Source organism: Cervus elaphus, chromosome 5 (genome assembly GCF_910594005.1).
Source record: "Cervus elaphus chromosome 5, mCerEla1.1, whole genome shotgun sequence".
NCBI lineage: Eukaryota > Metazoa > Chordata > Mammalia > Artiodactyla > Cervidae > Cervus > Cervus elaphus.
In genome coordinates, this window is record NC_057819.1 from 91,498,161 (window position 1) to 91,515,053 (window position 16,893).

Sequence of the window (16,893 nt, forward strand, 5' to 3'; positions counted from 1 at the left end):
AAGTGTACACTGTACTCTCACAGAGTACTGTCAAAGCATAAATCAGTATACACACTATGAAAAATAATGTGGCAATATCTAGTAAAGTTGAGGCTGTGGATACCCCAGAACTCAGCAATTATGCATTTAGGTAAGCCACAAGTAGACAAATGTGAAGAATATTTATTACATTACTATTTAAAATAATGAAAAACAGGAAGCCCTAAATATCCATCAATTAGGAAGTACGAAAATAAACTGATATAGTCATTTGATAAAACGCTAAGATAAGTTAAATAAAATGATAAATCTCAAATAGAATATTATATGAAGAGACTGTATTCAGTGTATCATTGCTATAAAGTTTTAAAACACACAAAACTGTCTTATATGTAACTATGTTATACCTGTACTTTCTTTTTCTTGTCAGTTACACAAGAGAGAAGTTGTATCTTTTTCTCTCCCAGAAATAAAATGTTATAAAGATCTGAAGTAATTCAGCAAAATTAAAAATGTTAAAACTAGGCAGTAGACATGGGTCTCTGTTATATTATGGTCAATAGGTTTTTGTATGTTTGAAGTTTTTAAAAAAAAAAATTGAAAAAAAAAAACTGGTATTAAAGTACATGAATATGTACATAAGTCATATAAGTTTGTATTTTAAAAAATGTCTATAAAAGAATGTTTGCATTTAAAAGTTCCACATTAAGTGCCACACAGATAAAGCATCTCCCTCCTTATGGTCTTCTACCTTTCCTATGAATAAGCAAACCATTTTTATTGGAATTTAAAAATAATCTGGACTCATTTGACCTTTGTAAGAGAACTCATACATAAGAATCTGGGTCACTGTAAACACATGTAACTATTACAGAAAGGACAGCAAATGATTCAGGCTACAAGAGACTTTAAAAACAGCTAATGAAACAATTCCCAAATTAATAATTTTCAATTATTAAGTACTGCCTATGTAAAACTTCATTTGCATGTACTTCAGAGTATCACAAATGGGATTACTATAGAATTGCAATAGAACAGCAATGTTTTAATTATTAACTTCCTAAGAATTAAGCTGCTCTTCAAATTCAGATGCCAAGACTCATTTGACCTAGTAAATTTAAACTTCTCTGTGGCTTGTTGTATATTATGTTTGCAAGCTAGAAAAAAATCCAAAATGCTGATTTGTGATTTCTCAGTTTAATTTTTTGTTCCTTTGGCTGGATTCTTAGTTTTCCCACAAGGGATCAAACCCAGGCCTGGCAATGAAAGTGCGGAGTCTTTCATAACCACTAGACTACCAGGGAATTCCCTCTTAGCTTTAGTATTTTTTTAAAAAGTCTACAACACCTACATAGGTTTGTTGATCAACTAATATGACTTAACCTTTTGCCTAGATATTTTTAAAGGTCTACATTACTCTTTAAAAATCATAATTCTTATTCTAAGAAGATACAAAGTAAAAAGCATTATTCATGACCAATAATTTTATCAATTTAAATTTAAACTGACAGTTTTTAATATCCCCATGACTGAGAAATCTTACCTGTTGCTGGAAAGATACTGGCCAATTTTCTCTTGATTATTCCATAGTAGACGATGTAAAGCAAGCACATTGCCATCACTGATGAAGGAAAGACTATGATTTACTGCATCACTTGTAGGACAATCAGATGCTATATCAAGGAAAAACCTTCAAAAATGAAAAGTTATTAGAATTTCAAAAACAAGATATACTCATATCTATGTTTGAATTAAATTTATGTGAAATAACTTTGTGAAATTACTGATATTACAAATATGGAGGTTTTAGTCACACACGTGACTATCATTAAACAAAACAAGAAAAAACAAGGAGAAACTTGGTTTTCCATTTGATACCTGGCTTCAGCTTCAAAGTAGGCTCTGAAGTCAGACAACAAAATTTAGATAGATGAGACTCTATAGAGAAGCCAGTATTTTACAGATAAAGAAATGGAGGCCCAGACAAGACAAAAGACCTCCCTAAAGTTATACAGCCTGTTAGGTCAAAGTCAGGATCAGAACCTTTGCTCTTTTAACTTTCTATGGGTAGTCAATCTTTCTGTGGATAGTCATAGAATGTGAATCCTATGCTGACATTCACATTCTTTTCCAGTATGATTTACAGTCCAATAATATACCTTTTAAATTCCAATCAGAAAGAAGTTAGTATGAACCATAATGAAAAATTAGAAAAGTTGTAGAAGTATAGCTTAGACTATAAGTCAAATCAATTAGATTCACACTGTATGAAAAGAATTCTTGATGTTAACTTACATTTACAGACACTTTCTTATAAGTTATCTCACTTGTTTCTCCAAAATCAACTCACAGGTAAGTACAGTATTATACCTACTTTGCCAAATCAACAACTCATGAGATAAAAAGAAGCAACTAGCTAGTTATGGGTACCGAGCAGAACTCAAGTTTTCTAAAATCACAAAACTTCCAACAGTTATCCAGTTCTCATGAACAAAATCTTATGCATTTGCTTTACTCGGTTTAAAGAGTAACTTTTTAAGTTTACACACATTTCCAAATTAAACTATCAAAAATATTCTAACATAAAAAAATTATGATTATGCACTATAATCCATTATCTGTACCAGTTTGGTTTTAGTTTTTACTGAAAGAAATCTTTTTCCTTCTACCTCTCCTCCATCTTGTGGTAAACTCAAATCCTTTATTTTAGCAGCTATGTCAAACATCTATCTTGGTTTTTAAATATAGAAATCACTACCAAATTACAAAGAATATCACTTAACTTCATTAATGTCTTTTATAGTGAAATAAGATTAACTATGCTCTTGACCTCAGAGAAAAATAACCTACACGGGAGTTCCATCTAGATCAAGTACATGGACTTAAGCGAAACTGAAAGTATCTGTTCCAAACAGAGCAACTGGCTAAGTAGTAGGCTGCTCACCTTCGTGCTGCATCAAAGTTGCTTTTCACAAAATCATTAAAAGGCCGCATATGCTCTTCTTTTGTGAAGAGGACATGATTGGCAATACTCTGAAGTATCTAAACAATAAAATAAAGTTATAAAGGATCTGATTATTTATGAAATCTACACATCTGAATAACTCTAAAAAATATTAATTTTCTCACTGATACAATTTGTTGGTGAGTAAAATCAGTTATTGATCATTCTGTTTCTATGCTTTCCTAAATATGAGTATAATTATATAAACACACATATATTTATACACATAAAAATAGACATTAAAAATTTAATGTCTTTTTAAAAATCATATAGTATATATTTTGTTTCCCATTTTGGAATTTCCAAAATGATTACACAGAAAACCATCTTCAGAAGACATTTGCTAAAGTATTTTCAAATGATAAGATGTTCCATCAGTATCAGCCTCATGAATTTCTTTATTACATAAAGAAATAAAAATAAAACAAAAGTATGTAAGGGAAAACCACAGGGCATTTCAAAAATTAAAAGAGAGTACAGTGAATAAAAAAACTGAAAATTTATGGAAGAGAAATTTTAAATAGTTATATTATTAAAATGATTCTTCACCTTTGACATTAACTTCAAGCCCCTTTCGATTCTGGGCGGTGGCTTTTTATCTAAAATCCCTGCTTCATATGGTGACACAATGGCAGGATTGATAAATCTGAGAAACATGGCACTTCCTACTGCACCGATGCTGTTCTGAGGGAAACGCTGGCTAACCACCTAAAAACAAGGAGTTGAAGACTGAGTACATGGTTTGAATTAAAACAAGAAAACGGGAAGAAAGAGTTCAAAAGTCAAATTTTGTACAAAAAATCTGAATAGACTAGTCCTTGTAAACAATACATTTGTAACTTTTCCTACTCCCAAAAGATCAGTAAACAAAAATTTATCCTTAATTCTTGCCCTCTATCATTTAAAATCACAATGAAGGTCTCTAAGGGAAAAAAACATCTCATAGATGAGTTCTGTAGAAGAGATCTGAAAAAAGATCTTAATTTTATCACCACTGTTTACACTGCAGGTTTGTTGAGCAACAAAAGCAGAATAACTTTTCACACAAAAATTATCATATTTTACTAAGATTAAGAAACACGAGAATGTGGTCAACTCTTGTAAGGCAGAACTAAGTTTTCAACAGCATACCACTGAAAAATCCAATACCTAATAGTAAATACTTACATTTTGTTGTATACCAGGTACAATTGAATTTCTTGAGCAAAATGCTTGCCATATACAAAATAAAACTTAGTTTTCTTAGATTCCTATCAAGAGAAAAAACTTACTTACAAGTAACGTTACTGCCAGTTCTTTTTCTTCATCAGGATGCTTTTAATATAAGGACCTACTTATTATTTAAACCATGGAGGAATGGGAATTCTTGGGGACTTAAAAGAAAAAAGGATCCCACCAGCCTAAAAGAGAGAATCCCCATGAGTACTTCAATTTGTAATTCTGTCAAATAAAAAAAGTTAAAGATACAAGAAATGGTTGCCCACACTGAAAAATAATGTGAGCCCAACATTTCACATGGATTTATATTCTTTTTAATATCTTATGATATTCCACTTTCAAAGGAAATTAGACTGGGAAAGTGCTATGAAGCCGGCTCAGCTCCCATCTCTCCTAGTAGGTCCTGTTTTAAGTTAACGAATGAAAATTGTAATATTCTGAAATTCACTTTTTTTTTTAACAGATAACACACATATTTACTTTTAAAGAACACTCATGTAACATCTAAACCTCTACAACTATTCATGCTTAGAGTGGCTAACTGCTGCTTAAAGCAGTGCTAACGACAAGGCCACAGTACACCAACTCAATGCTCTGGGATTCTGAGGCTAAAACTGCATTTCAAAGGCTACTGCCGGGAAATGAGAAAATAGGACTTAGGTGCAGAATCTCACAGAGCTCTAGTTTTCTTCACACTGCCTAAGTAAAGTAACACTTCTTTTCATGAATTCACACGGCTCACTGAGTCCCGATTATAACTCTGGAAAAGAGTAAGAATTATTTCACTTCATTCTATTTTCTTCAGTGCTTCATGTGGTATACATTTAAAATGTATTCTTATTCACTGTGTAAAATCTCAAAATAATTTTCAATTATATTTGACAGGAAGTCAGTAAAATTAAGACTTTAGAGAATGATTTTCTAAGCTGAGAAAATCTTTGTAAGAGGTGATAGTAGGGGTGAGCTATAACTAATACATTCTCATCTTCCTGTGTACTGCATAGCTCAGGAAGCTTTCTTGGTGTTACAGTACTCTGAGTGCTATGCTACTGCAAGAAGGACGACGACCTTACACTTCGGAGGAAACTGGTGAAGGTGGTTAAATACAGCAGCCTTAGCAGACTGGCTTTAAAACCTAAATACTGTTTTATAGCTATTTTTGCTAAAATACAGTTTTAGAAACAGAATTAAGAAGAAAATTCAAGTGCTTTTACCACTGTTGTACTGTGTTTAACCTTCTGGGGAGTAGGAACAGAAAAAATAATGTTTATTTTCACACAGATAAAATTCTTCATCTAATTTCAGAATGTTCACAGACCACCAGTGCTACTGTTTCCTGTAGAACTCACAAGTTTAATCTAAAAACATAAAAAACAGATCAACGAAGCTAGAAAAGTTTTAAAGCCTTTCAGGAGTGAGCTAGCAAAAAGAAAGGGAATTAAAAACTGCTTTATATTTCATTGCAAAGGGGTTGTTTTAAAAGAATAGTTTATGTTCAGTTTAATCCATTAAAATCCTGAACTGGTTTTTAAAGAAGTGAAAGTCAAAGAGTTTGGTTTCCAAAGAACTGATTAATTATAAAATACTAACCTGCTGAAAGTGTCTAAAAAAAAAATCAATTACTCATATGCACATGGAGAACTCTTTTCAAATGCATTTTTAGAGTAGCTTATTTACTGGCTTTTTCCAGGAGAGAAAAGTTTTTAAAGTGTGGCTCACATTTATACCTGATGTTTACTCAATATTACTCAATCTCAGAATTTAACGAGTATCTGAGTGAATCATTTCCCAAAAGAAATATTGTAAAACTTATGAAAGGTACTACACCTTCACTATCTTCCACATCTTCAAAAATCATTCATGTCAGAACCCAGAGTATCCACACTACAAGAACACACCTTATTTCATGTGTCATATAATTATGTATCTCATCAATGACAATATACTTTGGGAACTAAAATCTGATAAAACAATATCTATAAAAATGCTCAACCAGTTTTATGAATTAATTAGTTAAAAAACTTCTTTTCCTTTCACCACTAATTAACATCAGTGTAATTTTACCTCATAACATATACATACTCCAACTGTTTTTATTTTTAACCTGTAAAAATCTAATTTATATCCAAAAAACTTTCAGCATAAAAGGTCAAAGTAGAGCCAGTCTGTATGCAGAAGCCAAATATCAGTCAAATGGCCCTTTTACTTTCCTCCTACTCATAAAAGGTGAACTACAGGTTACAAATAAATGTAGTCATACACTATACAATAGCAAGAGGATCACAACCCATCCATCTTTAATTGTCTAATGAGTTAGGTTAATAACTTCAAAGGAGATCTAATTATACAGTACATGTTTGAGTTTAATAAAGAGAATTATCTATGACTACACAGCTACATAATAGAAACCAGAACCTTCTCTACATATTTTAAATATTCTAATCTATGGTACATAGACCCCAAAAGAAAGTTAACTTGCTTTTAAAAAGATCATTAGATTCTGTTAAGCCAACAACTCCATAAACCAACATTTTAGATTTATAATAACTACACAGTCTTCACACTGCAGAATGTGTTCTAAAATATCCACAAGGACCTCATATCACTTGTGCTGAGAAATACATTCCAAAACTTGGTGTTACCCAGAAACATTTTTTTGAAATCTGAAAATAACACTAGTAGAAAAAAACATTTCAAGGAATAACTGTAGATAAAATCTTAATAAATAAAGCAAAGTTAGGAAGGCTAGAAAACATGCTCCAGAAACAGAGAAAGCCTGAATTTTAATTTATGTAATATACTACAAAATGGCATTAGTAAACACCAAACAAGAGTGTTAGAAACAGTAAATTAATTTCAACAGTGATGGTGTATATTATGTTAAATCCACATACGCTGAGAATTAGAAGGCTGAAGCATTAGAAAGAAATGTTTTTATTAAGCAAGATGGCCATCCAATCCAATCCATTTGCTCACAGCTGACCAAATTTATGTAACATACCCAAAAAAGAATCTCTTGAATGGACATAAAAGCATATGTCTCTAAATTTTAATTTAGTTCTGAATTTAAAACAAATTTACTGAAGATAAAGCTCAGACGAAAATGAAAGGTGAAACGAGATGAATACTATATACTAAATTTTACCTTTTAAAGTAAACTATCTATGTGACTCCTGCAGGTTTTCTTTACTTCTTTCTCTAAATTCATTTGGATTATATGAACAAAGGTAATACTAAGCCTGATAAGGATCAGTCATACTGACAGATAATGGCAAATTTAAAATGAATGCATGTTAATATTTTGGAAAAATTTCATCCGCCGGAAGAAAATAATTATGACTACCATAAATTTTCTTCCTTTTAAATTATGACAAGTTTACAGAAGCAGGTAGTACATGCATATCATGTTTGCAAATAAGGTGTTTCTCTATAAATATACACTCACTGCTTTTCTTTATTTCAAAAGTACTATATTGTCAGTGCCAATAGCTTATAAAGATTTTCTCTAAGGTAAAAGTGGTTTTGTTTCACCATAAGAATTTTTATAAGCTAAGAACAATTATCTAAATCCTGGCTGAGACTGTCCAGGTAAAAATCTAAGTAAAAAATAAAGTTTAGCTACTTTTAGTTAAGATTTAGGAAGTGACAGTTTCCTTTTATGTACTTCTAGCAATTAAGAAAAACTTTCATATCTAGGAGAAGAAATCACTCACATTACCTGCAAACAAGAAGCAAGAGTGAAGAGAGTCAGCATTTCCTAAGGCCTTGAAATTAAGTTTCTTTTGCATTCATTTATAATTTTTAAAATAACAATAATAAAATTAGACCAGGGATATCAAATGCACCAAACGCCCCCAAAATGCCTTTGGGATAAATCAAACCAAAGGAACACAGAGATGTTTCAATGTAACTTAATTCCAGGGTTAATTGAAATGAAAGCTATTTTGTGCCAGAATTAGTAGAATGATTTTACAGTGAAGGTCAAATAGGCTGAAGTGAAGATGTTCTTAACAAACAGCAAAAGATTTTTTGTTTTGCTTTGAAAGAAACAGCTAAAAAAAAGTTCTCCAAACTTACTGATTTTTTGTTTTCCTTTTTTTCTTTTACTGTAGCTTTATTCAGTAGGGAGTGGCAAGTTGCCTACAGAACAGAGATGAGCACAAACAAGTCACAGCACCAACTACATACAGCAACAAAAACAATGTTGGCTTGTACATAAAATTACACGATCAAAATGTAACACAAATGGAATCAACAAAAAATTAGAAATCAACTGAATTTTGAGGGAAAAATTTAATTTCTGGATTTTAATCTTTATTATGTCTTTAAGCCAAAGCACTAAATAAATAGCAAGAAATGTTGAGACAATCATATCTACTATTTCTGGCTATAAATCGCAGAAAATTTCTCCTCAAATGAACTGAGGATATACAATATTTACATTTCAGTTAATTCCTAGCTTTTGACAAATTTTATATAAAATTTTCATTATAAGTAGATCATACTCTAAAAATACTTCTATGTGTCTACATAATTTTTCTTGATTTATATATATTTATATATACTTCTCTGTGTATCCTTCAATTGACTTAACAGTTCTTTTTTCAATAGTTGATACTGAACTCATATTCCTACTGATTAAAAAATAAACATTAAATGGCTAAATATAATAGAAAAACACACTTTAGAGATTCTGAGTTAAAAGTCTCTCTCTTTTAAGAAAGATTACTCTTAAAATTTCACGTATTTTTGTTTGCAGGCTGCTTCCTGAAAAAGTTCTAACCAGAGGAGGTTAAAAGCTCTGCAACATTTGGGAAAAGAATGTTATCAGCTTAACTAGAAATAAGCATTAATATCAAAGTGAAGAAACTGCAGAGAAAATCATAGAATAAAACTGTAAGCCTGCTTAAAATTTTTCACAGATTTGACCATTTATCAGAATGTCTCAAACAAAAAACCATCACCAAAAAGCCTCTCAAATCCAGAGACATATTGGCTTCACCTCTCAGAGTCACTTCTAGGCCAAGGAGCTGTATTAAAATTAAAAGATGGACACATACACACAGCTATATTTGAAATGGATACCCAACAAACTATACAGCACATGGAACTCTGCTCAATGTTCTGTGGCAGCCTGGATGGAAGGGGAGTTTAAAGGAGATGGACACATGTATACGTATGGCTGAGTCCCCTCACTGTTCTTCAGAAACCATCATAACATTGTTAATTGGCTCTCTCCCAATAAAAAATTAAAAGTTAAAAAAAATTACTTTTAAAATATTTTGAAAACAAATTAGAATTCTTCAATCTACCATACAAGGCATTTTATTCTAGGAGTTCTGTGATTCAGCACCATAACTTGAGATTAAAGTTAGTTTGATTTGTACATCCATCCATCCATTCATTCATCCAAGTAGTTACTGTGCAACTAATTGCTAGATACCATTCTAACCACTGGAAGATAGCAAACAAGAAAACACAGTCCTTATCTCAACGAGCTTTGATTCAAACTTTAGACTAAAAGCACTAGTAACCCAATTTATCCCAGTTTTATACACTTTGTGTTTTCAATCATGGTATACAACCATCAATTATAGCCTTAAAATTTTTCTGTAAACTACTTCTGTTTGGAGAAGATTTGCCAGGAAAACATGACATTTGTTTAGAATTATATTTAGCTCTTTCTCAGAATTCTCTCACCACAACTTAGGAGAATATTCACTCTGGGAATACTTTCTCATTATTCCAAAACTATCAGGATGAAAGTGGAAATAAACACATGAAAAAATGTCTCAGTTGTAAATCTAACACATGGCCATTCCGATATAACCTTAACCCAGACCACTAAGTAAGGAGGCATATAAAATGAAAGAGCTAGGTAAAGCATGATTCTAAAAAGGTTTAACAGTCAAAAATACTAACTCCAGTAAAAAGACCTAAAGCTCAGAGAAATTTATTAGCTAGCAATGTACTCACATAGCTTTCAAATTTTCCCTAGCAGGTCCCAAAGCAGGAGACATATTTACTAGAGGGAAAAAAAACAATGGACTACTATCCCTCCCAGCAGAACATAAAAGTACAAAGGTACCATTATGTTACTGCCAAAGTCAAAAGGGCAAAGAAAAGCCAGAAGATGGAAGATGAATAAAAATAAAAGAGCAAACTAAAGGAAAAACTACATTTGCAAGGAGACTCAATGAAAGAATATCTTGAGATCTGTTTATTTTTCTTTTTTAATTAGCAAATGTAAAATTTCTCATTATCAGTCACTTATTAAAAAACAAACCCTTATTTATAAATAACATAGCATATCTATCCTCTATAGTACTGTACATTCCAATAATAAGTTTATCCAACAGTTCCAAAAAATGTACTAACATTTAAATAATATTCTTAAGAATAATAATTGTATGTGAAATTTCAATATAATGATTCGCGTCTGTTGTAATATGGGATACTGTATTATGGAATGTTTTAAAAAGCACAACACATAGGGTTAATAAGCCACAAATTATCACCTGGGTTTATTTTCTGCATTATTTTTACTACCTCCTTCCGTTCCTAACTATGAAAGTTGGCAACAATCTTGTTTACTTGGGTGGGAGGAACTGGGTAATTTATTCCTTCACTAAATATTTCCTAAGTACTTACTAAGTGACAAACACTTAGTTCTTTTTCCTTTTCCAAGGTTGCTAATGATACAAAATTTTTTCTCTTAGGGAGACAACTACATGAAGAATTTCCACTAAAATTTACTAGACCATATATGTAACCAGGTGGTCAGTACTCAATCACTTTTAACCAACTAAAGTCAAAGCCACTGCCACTTTAGAAATTCATTTGCTCTCTGAAAAGTTATTATTAGGCCAACCAAGAAGTTGGTCCAGACTATTTTTAACATGTGCTTACCATTTCTTGTCTGCCCAGTTTTATGAATAGAAGAAGGACTGAACTGGACTTAAAGAGAAACCTGAATAATACCCAAACATAAGATGTTATTTACTGAATTAGATTTCATACTATAAACTACCCTCTGGTCTTGGCTTTAACTACCTGCAAAACAAATATGGGGCTCTCCTAAGCTTCCTCATGCTATTTTGAAAAAGGCAGGAAAAGTCATGATAAATTAAATTAAGAGAGTTTTAATGCTAAGTACACTTTTCATCATCTATGAATATGATGAAACATTTTTTTATAGATACAGCAGATACATCTTTATAAATAGCAATGGGGGAAAAATTCACACAGAGCAGCCTGAAACAGGTTTTTAAAATGATGATTTCACTGATCTTGCTAATGTCTCCAAGCAACTGAAGCCCTGTGCTAAAAACAAATGGCTGGGGATAACTCTGCAAAGAAAAAGGCACTAAAGGCATGGGTTTTGGTAAATGCATAAATTCTTTCTCCTACACCTGACCTTGTCCCAAACTCCAGACCCATTAATTTTCTTCCAGAATCACAGTTTTAACAGGCTAATGTGGATTTGCACTAATCTCTCTTGGAGTGATTAAACCATTTCTGAAGCTGCATATGCCAATCAAAAACATCATGGAAGCCATAATAGAACACAGGTGTAATTTCCTCAGCAGGTAGGGGATGACTGTGAACATCTGAACTCAGAAGCATTACTTGCAGTTCTAGTGTTGGAAAGTCTAATAATTGGATGTGAATGATGATGCAATATAAGTAGCATTCTATATAAAATAAACATCAGCCTGTCCTGGGGAAACCTGACACAAACCCAATAGAGTTTAATTTAAGAGAAGAAATTAACTAAAGAAATTAATTTAAGAGAAGAAATCAAAATCAGAGATTAAGCATTTCACAAAACAAAAAGCAAGGGAAGAGACTGACCTCGTATGTGAAAGACCCCATGAGTAATCCAGGTAAAAGATAAAATCAGCAACAAAAACTGTGTAACATGTCTAACTTCAATCACATCTACTATACCCAGTAGATAGGTGCATTTTAAACTTGTTCTCAATGCAAGGAAAACATATTATTTTTAAAGTACCCCATTAAACTACTTTGTATTTTTAAAGCCAATTTAAACAATTCTTAATGTATTCTTCATCCAAACTGATTCAGTATTATCAATCACCCACTATCAGCAGCTGGTTTAGCAGCTAAACCCCTCTTTGGTAAAGCATTCTTTTAAATGTAGCTGTGGATTAATAATGGTAATCTCTAACCTTAAGCATACCTGGTACAAACAGTGGCACACACTTCGTAGTTGAGGGGGAAATTCGGAGGAGGAACTGATGATGGCATGGAAGAACTTCTCAGTCATTTGAAGGAGGTTCCGCTGGTTTTCCTCAAGGCTCTCTGACTGTTCTAACCTACCAAGAGAAAAAAAAAAGCAAAACCAGTTAAAAGCAAACAAACTAACAGACATACTCTTCAAAAAAGACTCCTTAAAGAGCTATTCAGCGAAACGCAATGTTGAGATTTTTCTGGAATCCTGATTTCAACAAACCTATTATTTAAAAAAAAAAAAAAAAAGGCAATTTTGAGAACTGTGTATAAAAACTCTTATTGTTGTTTAGCTACTAAGTTATGTCCTAATCTTTGCAACTCCATGGACTGTAGCCTGCCAGGCTCCTCTGTCCAAGAGATTTTTCAGGCAAGAATACCAGAGTGAATTGCCATTTCCTCTTCCAGGGGAACTTCCCCACCAAGGGATCAAACCCATGTCTCTTGCATCTCCTGCACTGGCGTGGATTCTTTACCACTATGTCACCTGGGAAGCCCAATTATCCTCCTATATTTTCACAAATTTAATACATGATTTTTAATTAAAAAATTTTTTTTGTCCATCTAGTAGGAGAGGGCATCTCACATTTTAAATTTTATTTCCCATGACTTCAGTAAAGTTGACATGCTTTCAATATTTTGGGACCATTCAGGCCCTATTTTGAACCTCCTTTCATATCCAGCCTGATATCTCTAACTTCTAGGTATTTCTCCTGTCTGTACCTAAAACTTAGTTTGCTCAAAATTAGCTGATTTTTTCCTTCTACTTATACGTCTTATTCTGAGTTCCCCATGTTGTCAATGGTACCATTACTGCTTCAATCACGTCATTCAGGAACTGCTGATGTCATTATTGTCTGCAGTAGTCCATTATTCCCCACATCCAATTAGCGTTGCTAATTCTTCTGTAAGACTTTTTTTTTAAGGTAATTTGTTTATTATTATTTATTTAAGGTAATTTATTTAGAAAAGGCAGAGGAACCAGAGATCAAATTGCAAACATCTGTTGGATCATCGAAAAAGCAAGAGAGTTCCAAGAAAACGTCTATTTCTGCTTTATTAACTATGCTAAAGCCTTTGACTGTGTGGACAACAACAAACTCTGGAAAATTCTTAAAGAGATGGGAATACCAAACCACCTGATCTGCCTCTTGAGAACTCTGTGTGCAGGTCAGGAAGCAACAGTTAGAACTGGACATGGAATAACAGACTGGTTCCAAATAGGGAAAGGGGTACGTAAAGGCTGTATATTGTCACCCTGCTTATTTAACTTATGTGCAGAGTACATCCTGAGAAATGCTGGGCTGGAGGAAGCACAAGCTGGAATCCAGACTGCCGGGAGAAATATCAATAACCTCAGATATGCAGATGACACCAGCCTTATGGCAGGAAGTGAAGAAGAACTGAAGAGCCTCTTGATGAAGTGAAAGAGGAGAGTAAAAAAGTTGGCTTAAAACTCAACATTCAGAAAACTAAGATCATGGCATCTGGTCCCATCACTTCATGGCAAATAGATGGGGAGACAGTGGAAACAGTGACAGACTTTATCTATTTGGGCTCCAAAATCACTGCAGATGGTGACTGCAGCCATGAAATTAAAAGATGCTTACTCCTTGGAAGAAAAGTTATGACCAACCTAGACAGCATATTAAAAAGCGGAGACATTACTTTGCCAACAAAGGTCCATCTAGTCAAAGCTATGGTTTTTCCAATAGTCACGTAGTCACGTATAGATGTGAAGAGTTGGACTGTAAAGAAAGCTGAGCACCAAAGAACTGATGCTTTTGAATTGTGGTGTTGGAGAAGACTCTTGAGAGTCCCTTGGGCTGCAAGGAGATCAACCAGTCCATCCTAAAGGAAATCAGTCCTGAATATTCATTGGAAGGACTGATGCTGAAGCTAAAACTCCAATACTTTGGCCACCTGATGCAAAGAACTGACTCATTTGAAAAGACCCTGATGCTGGGAAAGATTGAAGGCAGGAGAAGGGGACAACAGAGGATGAGATGGCTGGATGGCATGACTGACTCAATGGACATGAGTTTGAGTAAACTCTGGGAGTTGGTGATGGACAGTGAGGACTGGAGTGCTGGCATCCAAGGGGTTGCAAAGAGTCAGACACAACTGAGTGACTGAGCTGAATTTATTTATTTATTTGGCCGCCCTATGCAGCATGTGAGATCTTAGTTCCCTCACCCCAAACTCACGCCCCCTGCAGTGGAAGCATGGAGTTACCACTGCACTGCCAGGGAAGTCCCTCTTCTATATGATTCTAAAGTCTTGGGGCTGTGATTAAAGGCAGATGTTCAGAAGGCAGACTTACTACGTTTAAATTTCAGCTCTACCACTTACTGACCTTGATCAAGGTACTTAATCTCTCTGAGGCGCAACTTTTTTCATCAATTAGACAGGAATAATTATAATGCCTATTTCATGAGGTTTAAATTGGGAAGATTCATGATAGCTCAGTTGGTAAAGAATCCACCTGCAATGCAGGAGACCCCAGTTAAGATTCCTGGGTTGGGAGATCCGTTGGAGAAGGGATAGGCTACCCACTCCAGTATTCATGGGCTTCCTTGGTGGCTCAGCTGGTAAAGAATCCACCTGCGATGCAGGAGACCTGGGTTCAGTCCCTGGGTTGGGAAGATCTCCTGGAGAAGGCAAAGGCTACCCACCCCAGTATTCTGGCCTGGAGAATTCCACAGACTCTATAGTCCATGGGGTCACAAACAGTCAGACACAATTGAGTGACTTTCACTTGCCCTGAAGGAGGGCATGGCAACCTACTCCAGTCTTCTTGCCTGGAGAATCCCCATGAACAGAAGAGCCTGGTGGGCTACGGGCAGTGGGGTCGCAGAGCCGGACACGACTGAGCAACCAAGCACAGCACCACAGCAGAGCAGATGTCACCCGGCGGCTGTCGGTCCACACACCTTTACTAGAGCTGCCCAAAGGGTGTCATCTGCTCGCTTCACAACACATTCCCTGTGCAAGTCAGTACTTACCTACTTGTTATATGCCTTATCTCCCCTACAAAACTATAAGCTCCTTGAAGGATGTATTCATCTTTGTCCTCTTAAAAACTAGCAAGGCACCTTAGCAAAACAATCACTGAGTAAACGCTTGCTGTCAATCTCTTAACTAGTAATGTCTCATTTATACTAGTTTACGTATTACACAAAAGTTTGGGAGACTGAAATCACCACTCCAGATCCCCTGCAGCTCACCATGTAGTGCGGCATACGGATACAGTAAGAGTTTGGAAATGAATGTAGACTATGGGCAGGAAAGATTTCATGGACCAGGTGAGTTCTAGAGGAGGGAGAGCATTTGCACAGGCAAAAAGAAGTAAGGGCAGTTCAGAAAGTGGAAGGCAGGGCAAGCACTCAATTCAATCCAATAAACATTCACCACACATCTACTATTTGCCATCTTAAGGCCACATGCTGAGGATTCAACAGTAAATGGCCTTTGAGTTTCTCAAAGAGGGGAAAGACAAGTACACACCAAGTAACAAGTACAATTATTCGACGATATGAAAGACAAAAGTAGCAAACCAGAGAGAGACATGATTAATTCACATGGCAAAGGTTGCCAGGAAGCCAGAGGAAGAAAATGAATTTGGGATACATGAGAACTAAAAAGAGATTGCTCTAAATATGGCAACTTTTATGCAGGGAAATCACTTAAGAAGCTACAACAATAAGTAGAATCTGAAATATGGAGGGCATAGGAGCTTTGTAGTATGAAAGAAAAAATTCATAATTTATTAACAGGGCCAGAAGAGATTCTTAGAAACTTTGACATTCTTGTCTAGTTCTTGTCTTTGTGGGAACTTTGTCTTAATGAAAAAAAAAACAGCATACCAGCAGCAGGTACGCTTCAGACCCTTTCAAATGTTCCTCTAAAAGATCTAAGCCCTCCTACTTCTCACATGCCAATGATAACTCATTGGCTATTCCATTAATTCTGATCTATAATGAAGCTTCGTATTCAATTATTTAAGTGTTTGGGTGTATAAAAAAATTTCCCTCTGATTTTCAATCAGTTTTTTTTTTATCCTATTGGTTTCCTGTTTTTAATTTCATTGATTTCTAACCTAATTTTTATTTCTTTCCTTCTGCTTGCTTTAGGTTTATACTGAACTTTCTCTAGTTTTTTAAGGTGAAAGTTTAGGCCATTCATTTTAGGTCTTCATTTTCTAATATATGCATTTAATGCTCTAAATATTACATTTCACTACCTTCCACACATTCTGATAAGATGTACTTTCATTTAAGTTTTTCTTTCTCTTTACATTTCAGTTTTCAAAATTTCTATTGACATATCTTTAAGCTCACTAATTCTTTTCTCAGTTGTGTTCAATCTACTGATAAAGCCCATCTGAAGGCATTTTTCCTTTCTATTATAATGTTCTTGATTTCTAGCATTTCCTTTCG

General features: G+C 34.2%; 1 protein-coding gene across 4 annotated transcripts in view; it reads right to left on the minus strand.

Moving 5' to 3' along the window:
- NF1 (neurofibromin 1) overlaps positions 1 to 16,893 on the minus strand; it is a 240,517-nt gene that overhangs the window by 99,017 nt on the left and 124,607 nt on the right. For 3 of the 4 annotated variants that reach the window (XM_043903121.1, XM_043903123.1, XM_043903119.1), the window contains exons 30-34: positions 12,405 to 12,540; positions 8,279 to 8,341; positions 3,533 to 3,691; positions 2,924 to 3,021; positions 1,523 to 1,669 (exon numbers count right to left, since the gene is read on the minus strand). In XM_043903121.1, coding sequence (XP_043759056.1) covers positions 1,523 to 1,669; positions 2,924 to 3,021; positions 3,533 to 3,691; positions 8,279 to 8,341; positions 12,405 to 12,540 — 603 coding nt within the window. The remainder of the gene's footprint in view (positions 1 to 1,522; positions 1,670 to 2,923; positions 3,022 to 3,532; positions 3,692 to 8,278; positions 8,342 to 12,404; positions 12,541 to 16,893) is intronic. The other variant, XM_043903122.1, reaches the window with a different exon arrangement.